At 38.3% G+C, this 15,030-nt stretch overlaps 2 protein-coding genes across 9 annotated transcripts; one reads left to right on the top strand and one right to left on the bottom strand.

Annotated features, from left to right (window-relative positions):
- Positions 1-690: 690 nt before the first annotated feature.
- On the top strand, positions 691-7,137 carry LOC112277410 (serrate RNA effector molecule). 3 transcript variants are annotated; one of them, XM_024509644.3, is made up of 12 exons: positions 691-1,367; positions 2,596-2,633; positions 2,842-2,905; positions 3,038-3,112; positions 3,505-3,579; positions 3,731-3,778; positions 3,930-3,998; positions 4,122-4,919; positions 5,230-5,281; positions 5,467-5,915; positions 6,213-6,440; positions 6,612-7,137. In XM_024509644.3, exons 1-12 carry the CDS (start codon positions 1,063-1,065, stop codon positions 6,670-6,672), a joined length of 2,262 nt encoding a protein of 753 aa, XP_024365412.1. In that variant the 5' UTR covers positions 691-1,062; the 3' UTR covers positions 6,673-7,137. The 3 variants fall into 3 exon arrangements, with proteins under 3 accessions (XP_024365412.1, XP_073387285.1, XP_073387286.1); XM_073531184.2 differs by lacking the exon at positions 691-1,367 and adding an exon at positions 2,010-2,444; XM_073531185.2 differs by lacking the exon at positions 691-1,367 and adding an exon at positions 2,168-2,333.
- A 1,403-nt stretch (positions 7,138-8,540) lies between these two features.
- LOC112277584 (uncharacterized) lies at positions 8,541-11,837 on the bottom strand. 6 transcript variants are annotated; one of them, XM_024510100.3, is made up of 8 exons: positions 11,443-11,837; positions 11,193-11,295; positions 10,499-10,638; positions 10,272-10,345; positions 9,677-10,026; positions 9,416-9,493; positions 9,152-9,214; positions 8,541-9,011 (listed from the first exon to the last, which is right to left on the bottom strand). In XM_024510100.3, the coding sequence occupies exons 2-8, from the start codon at positions 11,238-11,240 to the stop codon at positions 8,967-8,969; spliced, it is 798 nt and encodes a 265-aa protein (XP_024365868.1). In that variant the 5' UTR covers positions 11,241-11,295; positions 11,443-11,837; the 3' UTR covers positions 8,541-8,966. The 6 variants fall into 6 exon arrangements, with proteins under 6 accessions (XP_024365868.1, XP_090103890.1, XP_024365867.1 ...); XM_090247764.1 differs by having other exon boundaries at positions 9,743-10,026; XM_024510099.3 differs by having other exon boundaries at positions 11,496-11,837.
- Between the last annotated feature and the right edge of the window lie 3,193 nt (positions 11,838-15,030).

The raw sequence follows: 15,030 nt of genomic DNA, 5'->3' as shown, positions 1-15,030 counted from the left end.
TGAAAAGCATTAGAAGAAACATTTATCATGTAAAGGATTTAATTAGGTTTTTTTTTTGTTTTGGCAATGCCAACTAAATTTTTTCAGATTAGATTTCTTACAAAAAAAAACTCTGAAATGTTGAAACTGAATACATTAATCGTTTTCATATACTTAGATTTTACGGCAGATAATTATAGAATTTCAGTTGTGGTTTTACCCTTTCGGTAATTTTGGTTTAAAGTGAATTAGGAATAATATTAAATTAGGTTATCAAATCATTACAAAAGTTAGGCATGATGATATAATTTGACAACTTGATCTAAACTTTCAGTTTTCTTTTCGCAATGTCGGTGGCCCCACAGTCTTCTCTTATTCAGATTCTTGTTTATATACAGAGATAGAACGAGAGGGATTGACTCACTGGAAAGTTAATATTCACTGTTTAAAAAAACCGAAAAGTTAAGGACTACGACACGTGTAACTGCATTGGAGGTGCTTAAGAAAAGCAAATGTAGAAAGACCAAGGATAAGACGGATACCAGAGAAGGGGAGCGAAATACCCCTTCTCGTTGCCGATCTTTTATGTGACGTCCGTCTCTCGTCCACATCTCGTCCACATCTCGTCCACATCTCGCCCATCTTGCCCGTCGCTCGTCGACCTTCATGCTAGGGTTTGCTTCCTTCGGGATCTTCCAACATTCGACTTTCTTTCTTTTCGCTCTCGTCTCCTGAACTGCTCTCGCCTCGCTGGCTATTGTTCAACTTCTCGGGTTTTCGTCTTCGATTTCCGAAGGCTTTTCTTAGCCGTTTCCAAGACCTTTTTTTCTTCTTTTTTCTTTCTTTTTTTATGTCTGTTCAGTTTCGGTGACTGTTCGAGGAGAGGGTTCACTGAGGGTTTTGTTTGTGGCTACGGACGAATTTCGTTTCGTTGCCTTCGATTTCGGAGTTTTGGCGGTGAAGCTCGGTTCGGGAGAATTTTGTTGATTAGGAAGAGGTTTGGTTTTGTTACTTCCTTTTTCGTCTTTGCGCTGCGAAGAAGTTGTGGCAAGGGAGTTAGAGTATTTGGCCGGACAGGGTGCAATGGCAGACCTGCCGCAGGAGCCAGTGGTGAAGGAAGAAAGTCGTCGTGATCGGTCGAGGGACCGAGGCTCTGAGGATAGACGGCGCGACCGGGATCGCAGAGATGATAGAGATGAAAGAGGAAGACGGGACGGGGACCGCCGAGACAGGGACAGGGATTACAAGCGCAGGAAGAGCGGTACGCCTCCCGCTGACGGGTCTTACAGAGACCGACGGCATAGTCCTCGGAGGTCTTCTCCTCCTTACAAACGTCTCAGGGATGATGAGTTTGATGGCCGCAGAGGGAGTCCTGGGGACGATCGCAGGTATCCTCTTAACGACATTTCATTTTATTTATTTATTTACTAATTGATTTTCTTTCTCTTGAACGCAAGTCATTTTTTGTGCCTATGTTCATTTTAATTTTATGCATATCCTATCTAGTACTGCACTTTCTTTTTCCTGGTACTGCGATGCATTTCACACAGCGACATTGGGTACTCCTCTGCTTCTTGTCTTACTAGTTTTTTTACACTTATGGAACTTACACCAGCATACTGAGGTGCTTGATAATAGAAGTTTCTTTTCTCTCTGGAACTAGAGTACAGACGCGTGCTTCTAACTGGGACCAATATTGCGGTGGCTGAATGATCATCGTCGTTGAATTTCAGGATAGCCATGTGTCTTGGTGCAGATAGTACATTATGGCTCCACTGCTGACAGTCTTAATTGTCTCCACTATGGATCGCATTATCTTTGATTTATCAAATATGATGTCATCTTTTAGATAGACTCTGACAAATGTGTGTGATATTATACACGGTTGTCTTTGGAAGCGGACGGCTGAGTCTAATAGTCTGTGATGAGGATGTTCTCGTGAGCACATGATGTGCTTGCGAGATGGTAAACCATTTTTTGAACAGTCTAGGGAGTAACTGGGAGTAACTGACACCTCGATGTTGATACAGGGATTTTGATGATTGTGAAAGGACATCTCATATCTGCCGATCTTCTAGCATCTGTTGAGAGATAGTGAGGATTCCCAGCTTCTCGCATTTCAGTTCTTTAGCAGTTTTAGTTTGAGCGGAGCTGCCCTCTCTGCTTGAGGACTCTCGTAGTTCATTGCCGGAGAGAAGAGAGTTAGCGATTCAGCCCTTTCCAACCATCTTGCCGAGTTGCTCAGTTTCTCAGTTGCAGTACGTAGAAAATATTAGGGCAGACAGAGAGCAGCGCCCACTCAGTGGCAAGCAAGAGGATTATGACGTGCCATGCTACGATCTTTGCCGATGAAGGTGCTGCTGCTTTGCAGCTTAATGAGGAGCAGTGCCCTTTAAGTGTTATTAAGTCTTTCCATGTTTATATGCGAGCTGGTCAAGACTGTCATTGGGCTCTGCTCGACCCATGTAAGTTGATGCTAGTTGCATACTTGGGATATCATCAGGTGATTTTAGCTCCCAGTCTCTAACGGTTTAGTTACATGGTGTAAGGGATTTTGACAGGAGTGGGGATCAATTTGTATTCGTTTTGCTGATGTCTCATTGCTACTTGTTGCAGGTATGGAGGATTTGATGGGGTCAGTGCATACGGGCGAGGTGAGTTAAAGAAAGTTGAAGAAAAGCTAGTCCTGAGTGTGTAATTATCTACATAGGTGAACCAAGGGAAAAATGCATGTAATGAATGATGTTGAATAGTTTTATTTTACTCATTTAACAGGCGTTAGTCAAATATTTGGGTTTACAGCGTCATCATTTGGTCTATATCGGTTCTAATGGTGTGTGTACCATAAAATGCCGTGATCAGGTCGTGGAAGTTTCAGGGATGGGTCGTTCCCGAGCATGTACGGTGGTGGACCTCCGCCGCGAAGGTTTGGTTTCGCATGTGTTTTTTATTTTTATTTTTAAACAGTTAATGATTCAGTGATTTTGGAAATTAACATCAATTATTAAGGTTCTTCTGAATAGGAATTTGTCAGCAATTGACCTTGAAATTTTCGCAGAGACGGGTTGATGTCATACAAACAATTTATCGTGGAGCTTGAGGATGATATACTACCTGGAGAAGCCGAGCGCAGGTAGATTACCAATTCTTCGGGTTGTGTGTCCTGGTTTCAATTAGGTTTCATCTTGAGATGTTCTCAAGTCGGTTTTTTGTTTGTGGTAACAAATACGTGTCTCACACAATCGTATGCTCTTAATGGATGTTGTATAAAGCTGCTTGTCACTTGCAGAAATAGATGATAATGTGTTCCATTTTTTGCTATGATCAATTTGTTGTGAATAATGGTTGTGAGGATGGACGTTTCTGAGAATCTGTCCAGAATGTAGCAAGATTTTGGAGAGGTATTGGTCGCGCTAGCTTCAGTTTAGAATCAAAAATTACGAACTCAGATTGTTCAGGAGATGCTTTCAATTTTTGGATATTTATTGAGACTTACCGTACCTCATACACCAAGTATCCTTGCAGGTATGAAGAGTACAAGTCAGAGTTCATCACAACTCATAAAAGGGCTTTTTTCGAACAGCACAAGGATGACGAATGGTAATTTATCGGAAAGACCAGAGCTGGGATTGCCTGTTGCTGCTTGCACTTTGTATGTATCAGATTTCGAGTAATTGGTATTGCTTGTATACACCTCTCTGTGTTCAGAAATCTTCCGTCGCTGACCTGGATTGATATCGTTTTCCGTCAGGTTGCGTGAGAAGTACGACCCAGCAAGATTAGAGATTGTTCTAGTACGGTGAGACATTGGTTCATTGTGTCGATCCTCTTCAAAAGCAATTAAGTTGACGTGCAGTGTCAAAGCGAGCTCACGTCTGGGTTATGATGCGCATGAAGTTTTTATATAACTAAACTGAAAATAGTTATCGTGGTACATTGTGCTATTGCAGGAGAAATGAAAATGCCAAGATTTTATCTAAGGAGCTGCTAGCTGAGCTTCAAACAGGCTCTCTGGATCTGTAAGTTCTATTTTGCAACATGTGCAACCAGTTTAGGGTACAACATAACGTTCACATTTGGCTTTTATCGTCATGTTCATAACAGTGTTATTGAAAATCGTATGTGGTCGGCTTCTTGTTCAGGGGTCCAAGTGTACGATCTTCAGCAAAAGATGACTCGGGGGATGATGCAGACGGCAGTAGTAAGAGGAAAAGACCCCCTCAGGAACATGTGAAAGCCCAGGAAATCAATGCGGCTCCAAAAGCACATCCTGGAAGTTCAGATCCTAAGAGAGTCCTTAAGGATATTGGTATTGGGCGAGCTCTCGTCAAGAAGTTGGACGCTGAAAAGGGTATCGAAGGAAATCTTTTGACAGTAGATCAGAGCGCTGGAAGTGAGAGGACCATGGGTGGTGGCTCAGTTGGACCTATTGTGATAGTGAGGTCTGGTAATCAAGTGAAAGGATTAGAAGGTACTGAACTCCTGGAAGTTGTGCTCACTTATTTGTGGCGAGTGCACGCTGTGGATTATTATGGGATGACAGAGTATAAGGAACAGCCCAAACGGCTTCGGCACATTAGGCCTCCGGAGGCCAAGAATAGCGGAGATCCCAAAAACAACGCAGAAGAGGCGGGCTTTGCTGACTGGGAGAAAAAGTTGGATACAACTTGGCAGACACGGCTAGAAAGTGGCGATATTATTGTTTCAATGCTTGGGAGGGAGAAGCTAGATACGACAGCCAACGAAGCACTAGATCCTTTTGTGCGTAAGATCCGAGATGAGAAGTATGGCTGGAAGTATGGATGTGGTGCCAAGGGATGCACTAAATTATTTCATGGCCCAGAATTTGTACATAAGCATCTAAAGCTTAAGCATTCGGACTTGGTTGCTGATGTTGTCGCAAAGGCTCGAGAGGAGCTCTACTTCCAGAACTATATGGGGTGAGCTCAGGACTGTTTAGAAAGAAATTTAGTGTCATATATGTATCAGATCCAACTTTTCTCTTTGCATTTCATATTTATTCTGTAATATCAAGTGATTTCTCACCGTATGATATGTTTCAATCGTTGTTTAAAATAACTAGTGCAGCTTTTACCCCAGTTGATATTGAAATTAGCTTTTGTTATCATTTTTGAAGGAAACGATGAACAAATTTCTAGGACAGTTGAATTTGGAGTATACTAATCTCGTGTAACTCAGTTCTTCCCCTTGTTGACGAAATTTTATTTTTATTTTTTTTCCATGATGCAGTGACCCCGATGCCCCTGGTGCTAATCAAGTGACATCTTCACAGCCTGGACAGGTACTGCTTTTGGATACCAGTAACTCATCTGTATGCATGCCAGTAACTTTGGAAGGCTGGTGAAAACGTTGCATCATTGTCTAATGTTCCAGGTTGCACAGTGGAGCTAGATTATATACGTTGCCAGTCTAGGTTGATGCTCTTTGGAAACTACCATTGACTGGGTTATGAGTGTAACCTTTCAGAGAGATGGTGACAGAGGTCGACGAGGAAGTCAACGACCTGGGTTTTCGGGACCGGTCGGTGGGCCAGGAAACCGAGCAGGTGCTGATTGGCTGCCTTCTGATCATCCTTCGCGGGATAACAGATTTGGTCCACGAACTGGTGAAAGAAACGAACAAGGACCAGGAGGCAGGGAAGAAGAACGTTTTGATCGGGGTGGTCGGGATGAAAAGGCTCGTTTTGATCGTGGAGGACTTGAACTTACTCCTCCACCTCGTGACTATCCTTTGGGAGGTGGTGGCCCTCCTTTCGAAGGTGGTCCGGCTCAAGGAGGACCTTTCGAGGGTGGACCGATGGAGCCTCCCATGTTCGATCATTTCAACGGCCCTCCTTTGCGAGGGTTACCTGGTGGTCTTTTTGTGCCAGACATGCCCGGTCCGCCTCAAGTGCTGATGCCTGTCCCTGGCGCTGGGTAAGTAGTAAATGGCGCCCAAAAGCTCAGGGTTAGAAATTGTTTAAGTGGTGTTCGATTGCTTAAAATAGGTCAGGTTTATGGTTCTGACCTTATTTATGAGTCGACATAATTTTTGAATTTTGTTGAAGCCAAAATATGTTGGTTAGGTATTTTCCGTACGTATTATGGTTTCAGCTGGCATGAATTGTGCGTGCTTCAAATTTCTACACGAGAGTAGGACTGCCGTTTTAAACTCTGGATTTTATAAGCAAAGAACAACTCAAATTAACATCTGGATCTGGACGTTGTGTGTAGCCCTTTGGGTCCATTTGTGCCAGCACCCCCTGAAGTGGCAATGAGATTTTTGAGGGAAGGTCCTGGGCCGTTTCGCCCTGGGGGCTTTGATTCTGGTTATCAAGAGGAAGGACCTCGAGGTGGCAAGAGGGGAGCTCCAGGTCCTATGATGGGAGGTGGTATTTTGGATATACCTCCCATGATGATGCCGTCACATGGCATGCGCCGCGATCCACGGGGTGTGCGCAGGTAGGCTGTGCGGTTTACTACCTTATTATATTTGTGTCTCAGCTAGTAATTCTATGTATTTCCTGCATGATTCGCTAAGATATCGCTTGATTGTTGCATTTAAGCATTATTACTTGCCCTTTTTGTTTATCGTTATCTCCTTTTAACTGCAATCGTTTTATTGACAAACAGTTATCATGATCTGGATGCTCCTGAAGATGAAGTAAGCGTCATTGATTACAGGAGTTTGTAGACAATATCTCATGGTTTTGATCTGGTGAGAGACCCACTCCTGATTCCCATACACAACTATGCATTACCTTGAGGTTTTGAACTTCATGGAATCCAAGTTTCTGCATAGGAATTTGTGACTTCGTAGATTCTCGTTGAGAGGTCTTAGTTGAAGATTAACACACATATTATCTACCGTAGTTTTTGTGGAGTAATTTTCCAGCGGATACTCTACGCTTTTTAAGCAAATAGTGACAAAATTCACTGGCCTTGTGCTGACCATTGTTTCGAGATCACAATTTAGTTTGGGCTTCCAACTTTGTAGACACGGTAGAGGCAGTGAAGTGTGATTCATTTTCTGCAGTTAATTCTTCCTTGAAAGAAAAATGATCCTACTGTGATGATCATTTCCGAGTACTTTTCAGCAGCGCATTGTATAATACCCTCACTAATCAAATAAATTAACAGCAGGCACAATCTTTTAGCAGCTCTCTTTGCACAATATTCTCAGTACTTGTCCTTCAATTGTCAACAAAACTCCATTATACCTCAATTCTTAATGTTTGACAAAAATATATATTAAACTTTATTTTAAGAGTGTATGTACTAATATATTTCTATTACTCTTTCTATGGGCTGCTATGATGCCCGTTTATGTCTCTGTTTGTAATGTTTTTAATTTTCTATGTTATTATAACTTTTCCAATAATATCGATGAAGTATTAACTGACGGGTTTGTACTGTCTTTAACATCTAAATGGGTGTGTTTCATCTGCATTATGACCTTTTCCAAAACTTGTTCTAGTATATTGGAAGAAGAATTTGGTACGAGAATATTTGAAGCCTCGCATTGCCAATGAACAATTGTCTATGATGACCCTGAAATTATTAAACTAAACCAAGATGTTGATTCCATCTTTATATCATTTAACCTCAAATAGTTCAAAAAGCCCATATATTGCAAATTTTATCATAATTTTCAAACCTCTTATAGAATCCTTGAAAATTTTCTGTCATCACCACTACCAAAAGTTCTTTACAAAATTCTGGATAAATGTATGAAAAAGTTACTGTTGCAAACGTAGCTGAACAGAGAATAAAGAAATTGTTTTATGAAAATCTTGCACAATATTATATAATGACATCAAAAAAAAAAAAAAAAAAAACAAAAAAAACAAAAAACAAACAAACAAACAAATTAAAAAGAAAAAGGAAATCACACTAGAAATAATAATAATAATAATGAAATAACAGTAAAAATCCTGAATAATGTTAAGCCTCCACAACAAAACCTCAACTACAAGTTGTTCATATACTCTACATATCCTTATCAGACCACTCACAATCAATTGGGAGAAAATTTTACGACTAATGTTTTATTGGATGAACTGTTCTAGACATTATCTCACAGAAAAAAACTTAAACACATGAGGATGCCTCGAACAAGAAAAAAACTTATTTTCCATCAATGAGCATCAATATTATTTGTATCCTGTCGTTACATTAGCACCAACGTTGTTTATCCCACGTCGACAAAGTGATCTTTGAGAATTCCACTATGAGAATTTACAGCTTATGCAATGCGGTTCCAGCCTGGCTCCAAAATGAATGGATCAACTTGGGTTAGATTCAGATTTCAATTGATAACTGCACTTTAGATTTAAGCTCACTCAAAATGCAGGTTTGATGGACGCGAATGAAACTGTGTTCAAAGGCTTCAAATGAAACTGGAGAACTTTGTTGTCAGCGACGCACATGTACACAGACGATAAGTTGTGAAACTTACAGTTTACATTCAATACAATGTCTGTATACATCTACCTTATATGCAAAAAAACGTTATAAATTGAGCTGAAGAAACTACAAATACACATAACCCCGACTCAAATGTACCTCTGCAACATTGGAAAAAACTTCTTGCCATAATCTGCTCTGAAAACAGAATTCTTGCACACGATGAAACATCCCACTGCAACTAACATTTCTGTTCAGAAAAAGCAAAAGAAATTTCGCCTACATTGTATCCAAGTACAAGCTTAATTAAAGTAGCCAGAGATACAAAGTCTAAACTAGACCTCTACATGACTATCAACATCAAAGTATCTATTGCAAAAACATTTCCACTCTGTTAACTACATCTGTACACACTAACCAGTCACTGGTCTATGCATACATTTGCTGTCTATGTCACGACAAGGAGGTCCAGCTCATGTAATTCATCGTTCACCGCTCGTATGAACGGGGTCCGAACAATTCGTCGAGCTTCAAAGACTACATTGACCCGTCTGCATCTCTTTGCGCCTCAGGAAAAGCCTTTCACTCCTTACCCCTGATTGCCAGTAAGATCTTCTTCCTCGGACCCTGTTGAAGATGCACAACAGTCAATAAAGCTTATGTTTAAAAGATATTAAAGCTACCATGGCTACAGTTTCCCCCAATGTGTAGGAATTTACACTTCAGAAGAGAACAAGAACCTAAAGAAAGGATAATATGGAGATTACCATAGGAACACCCAGTTCTTTTAGATCGTTGTCACTCATGAATCGCAGAGCAGCCATATCAATCTGAAAGAAGCAACAAAAGACAAGTTTGAGATTTTAGTCAGTAATTTTTCAATAAATTTCAAAGCTCTACGCTCAATTGAGTTTATTGATTAATATGTGGGCCTTAATAATGACAGAAAGTTAGAAAACGGAACCTCATCCTAGTGCAATACCCCTTCAACATGATCAGAAAGAACGATAATCGAAGCCAAGAAGGACTACCTCCTCAGTTTGGAAGGTTATCACGTATTTCTCCAGTCCCAATGAATGCAGAAGAGTACGCACGGTCTGCTCTTCAGCCTAGCAAAACCAGTAAATAGAATTAGTGAGTCGCTCACCAACATGTTTAAATAACTGCCACATTTTCATATACAGGGTTCACCTAAGCGTTTCGCACTAGAGAACGTGAAAGAAAACCGTACAGTAAAGGACCTGAAAACCAACAAATTTTCTCAGCAAGCAAGAAGGCCAAACAACCCTTACTTGAGATCTGAATGCATGGAATTTTCGTGACTGAGATTTCAAAATAAGAAGAACTAGATTGTGTACCATTGGTACATCCGAGGGTTTCTTGACCGTTGCAGTTGCCCTGGCTGAGACAGGAGCAGGGGCAGTGGTTGAGGCCACACCTCGTGTAACAGTTGAACTGTTGAAAACCACAGACGCTACTCGCCGCTGTGCTCTAGGGACTTCATTTGCTGGTACGGTTTGACGATTCTGACTACCGAGACCTGACAACTTGTCCCGCAAGTCCACATTGTTTCCAGCTCTTGCTTGATTACCAGTTCTGAAACCTTGTCTTTGACCTAATTTTGAGCGCAAATCTTGTTCCCCTGTGCAACCAGCTCTAGTCAAGGATGTAACAGATCCCACTATTGAAATTCCGGTCAACATTTTTAATCTAGACGTACCAAATTGCATCCACAGAATGAAACAAAAGCGAAGACACAAACCACAATATGATTCTATAAAAGAAAAGAAGAGGGGAAATTAAATAAAAAAATATAAAAAGAGCAGATTGCGAATATAGCACAATTCACCAACGGACGACTTGGCAAAATAATTATAAAAGAGATACGTTGGACTCGAGGACCGCCGTCACGGCCATCAAAGTACATATCATGCTTCCATTGTCCTTCGACGTCTCTTAGCCTGCATACATTCAATGGAGAACCTGATTTTAAATATCAATCGAGTTCATGAAGCAGCATCCACAACTTGTCGGATCCTTCCCAGGCTTGCATAAAGAAATGTCTTCCAGTCTTTCTGAAATTTCGCACTTTGACATATATAGCGAGAAATCACCTTTTGGCAGCTGACTGTGGTACAGTAAATACCGGCTCGCTTAAGCCTCCCAATCGATCCCTGATTGATCGCTTCCTATTCCCTACCCCATTCACGCAATCAGCGTACATCTCTGTACGAACTGACACACGCCTCTCCACCTGTGTCAGACAACCCATGAAACGTATATTGTTATCATTTTACTGCACTTTCTTCAAAACTCTCGGTCATGGTCTTCAAAACCACAATTTATGAAAATTGTCTGATATCTCTCATGAGCGACGCTAATTAAAAGTAATTCGGCATCTAAACTCCAAGTAAATTCCCAATGTTGCCCTCATTGACACTGCTCAACCGAAGAACTGTGACATGATAACACACAACACTTCCGATCCCTTTCACCCTCGAACACTAAAACGTTCTGTGTATCTTAAACCATCTGAACCCTTAGATGACATGTCTCCTCTCTAGATACAGTTCAGCCCTTAAAGTGTGAAAAAGCTAGCGGGTTTCGTAAGGCTCACACGCTAAGCACACAACTCAGAAACAGAAACAGCCTCACCATAACCTCTAAAAAAAACCAACGCATCCAAGCAAGCCACTCAATGCACACCTAAACCCTACAACTCGTTTTCTCGCATTCTTATACTCCAATTCTCGCCATAAACTTCAATGCGAGAAACCGCACAACCACGACGCACACGCAATGGCTTACCCGCTTCCCACCACGCCCTAAGGTGACTGTCACTCGTGGCTGAGACATCAAACAACCCCGTCCTCACCTCCACCCTCCGCTACACACCCGTCCCTACTCCAGCCTGCACAAAAAACATCCACAGCTTCGTAACCAAACAAAACAAAACCTACCAAATTGTACACATCCCGACGTCTCTAACCGGCAGCCAAAACCTACACAGCTAAATAACCCAGTCCTCAAGAAACTACACAGAGACCACATCATTTACCTCATCCCAATAACACACAAATCAACTCAAGTATGCTCAGCCACCACACTCACACCATATCAATCCCGATGCAAAACAACTTTCTCCTTAGTTGCAGTAGATCGAACTCGTCAACCCCTGCTGTAATCGCTGTTCCCTCCCCTTCTCTACTCTTCTCTCCTCTTCTTTCCTTTCAAAAACTGATTATAACCCTAGTTTCTGGTTTAGCCCTGGTGCAGTCGAGAGTGCGAAGACTGGCATGGTGGTAACCCTAAGATGGCTTGTGAGCACCTCGAGAGATTGAGTGGGACAATGGATTGTAACATCCTGCGAGGGGCAAGCAATGATATTAACTGTTTCCACCTTGAGTTAATGCGACGATCGCAAGGGAATTGGAGTGGATCGAGGCAGATACCACACAACAGAATGCATGCGTGCGGGGGAGAGAGTCCCTAATCTCCACCTCGCCACTATGGCTCCTCCCACCTGCTGGGATGCTGGCAACGCCCACGGGTGGTCGTGCCGTGGGCGTCCCGGGCCCGGGCGAGCCCCGTTTTTTCTTCGGGCAGGCGGGCAGGTGGGCAGGCGTTTGTAACCTCATGTCTCATCTTCTTTTGTTGTATCTTAGAATTGATGAATTTTGTCGTGTTTGTGAGCTGTTTTGAGAGGCATGTGAATGTAAAGGGTAGATAGGTTAGGTTTCTTTATTCTTTTTTAATATTTTCTATCTCTTGTATGAATTGGTGTTTTTATTTATTTATCTAAGGAGATGAAATAAGAATGTAATTGTATGGAATGGATCTAATAGATACTATATGACAATTCAAAACCAATGTCACATTTTAAATCAGTTTTAAGCAATAGTGCAACCAACTTGAACATTACAAATAACTCGTCTTTAGCTCTAAGAATTATAATGTCTTCTTTCCAAATGATTATTGTTTGAGGAAATCTAAAATACTCAACAAAAATCTACAAAAAAAAAAAAAAAAAAAAAAAAAAAACCTCCACATTTATCTTGATTGAATGTTATATTAGAATGAAATCTATTATAAATATAATTTATTTTATTTTTATTTTAAATTATACAATAATAAAAAGACATAAACATATCAAAATAGATATACAAATCCATTCAAAAAAAATATATATCAAATTTAAATTTTAGTATTAATAAATTCAATTTAATTACTTGGTTTCGGATTTGGTCTTTAAAAAGTCCTCTTAAATTGACTTTTCAACTACCAAGTCCATGCCACATTCTTAAAGTAATGTAACTAAAGTCTAAATTTTTTTTTTAAATATTTTTATGTCAAATTTTGTTGTTGTAAGGTAGGAAATAAAACAAATTTGACATAAAAATATTAATTTTGTTAAAAAAAACCACAAAAAATACTCATAAATCTTTAGAATTGCACATATTAATATTTATATTCTTATATAAAGCTCTAAAATATTCTAAAAATTTATTTAGTCTTATCATCAGTTGTAATTTATCTTTTATTTATAAGATTGTACTTTTGAAATATTCTTTGATGATTAGTTTTTATTATGAAAAAAAAAATTAAAAAATTATAAGTATTTGATTTATAATGATTTCTTCTAATTTTTAATGGTTTGAATTTTTTTTGAATAAAACATACTTTGTTTTTTTGGATTAATAAATTAATGTTAAGAATATAAATCACAAAGAACCAAAAGATCTATACATGCTTATGTTACTACAAAAGACTAGATAACTACCAAAGATAGTATAATATTAAATTAAAATGACTATTGCCAAAGGCAAAAAAACTAGAAACTTTTAAGACAAGACTAAGGGCAAGAAAGGCATTGACAAGAATGAAGAAGGCTTCACTATTGCCTCCATATATATTATCTAACTAGAAACTATGTAGCAACATTCTATAGGACCTCTAACAATATTCAATTTGCAAGATTGTCAAAGATATGAAAATCAAAGAATCAAATATTCAATACAATCTTATATCACTAAAAAATAATAGATAAGTATTCAAAGATGGTATAATATTGAATTAGAATGGCTATTGCCAAAGATAAGAAAATTAGAGTCTTCTGAAATAAGAAAAGAGACAAGAAAGTTGTTGATAAGAGTAAAGAAGGTTTGATTGTTGCTTATATATATACTATCTAATTAGAAGTTATATGACAATATTCTATAGAACCTCCAACACATGTCTAACTTGCAAGACAAGTTTCTTTTATGTGCGCCATATGGCCAACTTATACCACAAGTTGTCAACATGTGTAATATATGTTTAAATTATTAGTCGAGTTTCTAACCTATTAATAAATTACAAATACATCTAAAGTCAAATTTATGTCTATGAAGCTTTTATGAAGTTTTTTTTATAATATATTATCAAATCTACCTTTATTTACCTTCTATCTAATATTTTTTAATTATATAATTATGTATGTTTGTAATATTACTTCTCTTCTCTTTTTAGAGCCAAATTCCATGAAGAGCAATAATCACGTACTGAAAAATAGCATAATATGTGAAAATAATATGAAATGCTATGAAAGTTTGGATTACAATTAATATATATATATATATATATATATATATATATATAATTTATTTAATTTATTTAAATTTATAATTTAAATTTTGTGATTAAAGATAGAAGTTATAGGCTTAATTAGTAAGAAGTTTAAAAAGGCTTTGGTGTCAAGGGTATAATATTTTGACTTCTAGTCCATCCCATGTAGAAAAATAAGGCAAGTTAATAGAAGACTTCATTTCCATTGATTGAAGGTCATGCATAATATGCTTCAAGATGTTATCCAAGACCATATTAAAGTTTAAGGCCATTTTAAGGTGGCCATTTGAAGTTTAGAAGTTAGAATTTGTTTACTTATATTGGCTACAATTTTTATGCAAAAATAAAGGAATTTGAGGTTTTTATGAGAGAAAAATGGGTACTTGTAGTTAAGATCTTGTAATTGTATCTATTGCCATCTTTTTTGAGTTGTATAAGAACTTTTAGAGATTGCAAATAGAGGTTCAAAATTTGACTTGAGGAGGTACATTTTATGTGAAAGAATCAATAAATTTCAATTTGGAATAAAAGAAAAAGAGTTGTTAGAAGTCAATGCTTCAAAATTAGAGTTTATAAGTAAGTTCTTTCATGGAGATTTTGATTCAGACCATATCTTGAGTTTAAGGCTCAAAATTTCTATGAGTATAGATAGCTATGTTAAGAAGTTGCATATGAAATTTTATAATATTTGAGTATTTGATTTACAAGATATGGTGGTTTTAATGCGTAGATGTTTGAAAATTGACATATTTAGCATCCACTAAAAATTAAGGAATATCTGAAGATTTGTAATAAATTTATAGTTGATTATTTTTGTGGAGATAGTTAAAGGTATCAATTAAGCTATAAAGAAGTTTAAGTCCAACGAAACAATAAGATTAGAAGTTATTGGATAATATAAATTTGAAAAGAATCTCCAAAAGACTAGAAGTGGACTTAGGATATTTAGTCATATCTTGAGAATTCTTCTGCATCTAAGACTTATATATTTGAAGTATTTTTTTTTATAAAAATAAGCTATAAATAAGATTTTTATTATATA

Source organism: Physcomitrium patens, chromosome 25, assembly GCF_059467195.1.
Source record: "Physcomitrium patens ecotype Gransden chromosome 25, ASM5946719v1, whole genome shotgun sequence".
In the NCBI taxonomy this organism is placed as follows: Eukaryota; Viridiplantae; Streptophyta; class Bryopsida; order Funariales; family Funariaceae; genus Physcomitrium; species Physcomitrium patens.
This window is presented reverse-complemented; position numbering and strand designations above follow the sequence as displayed.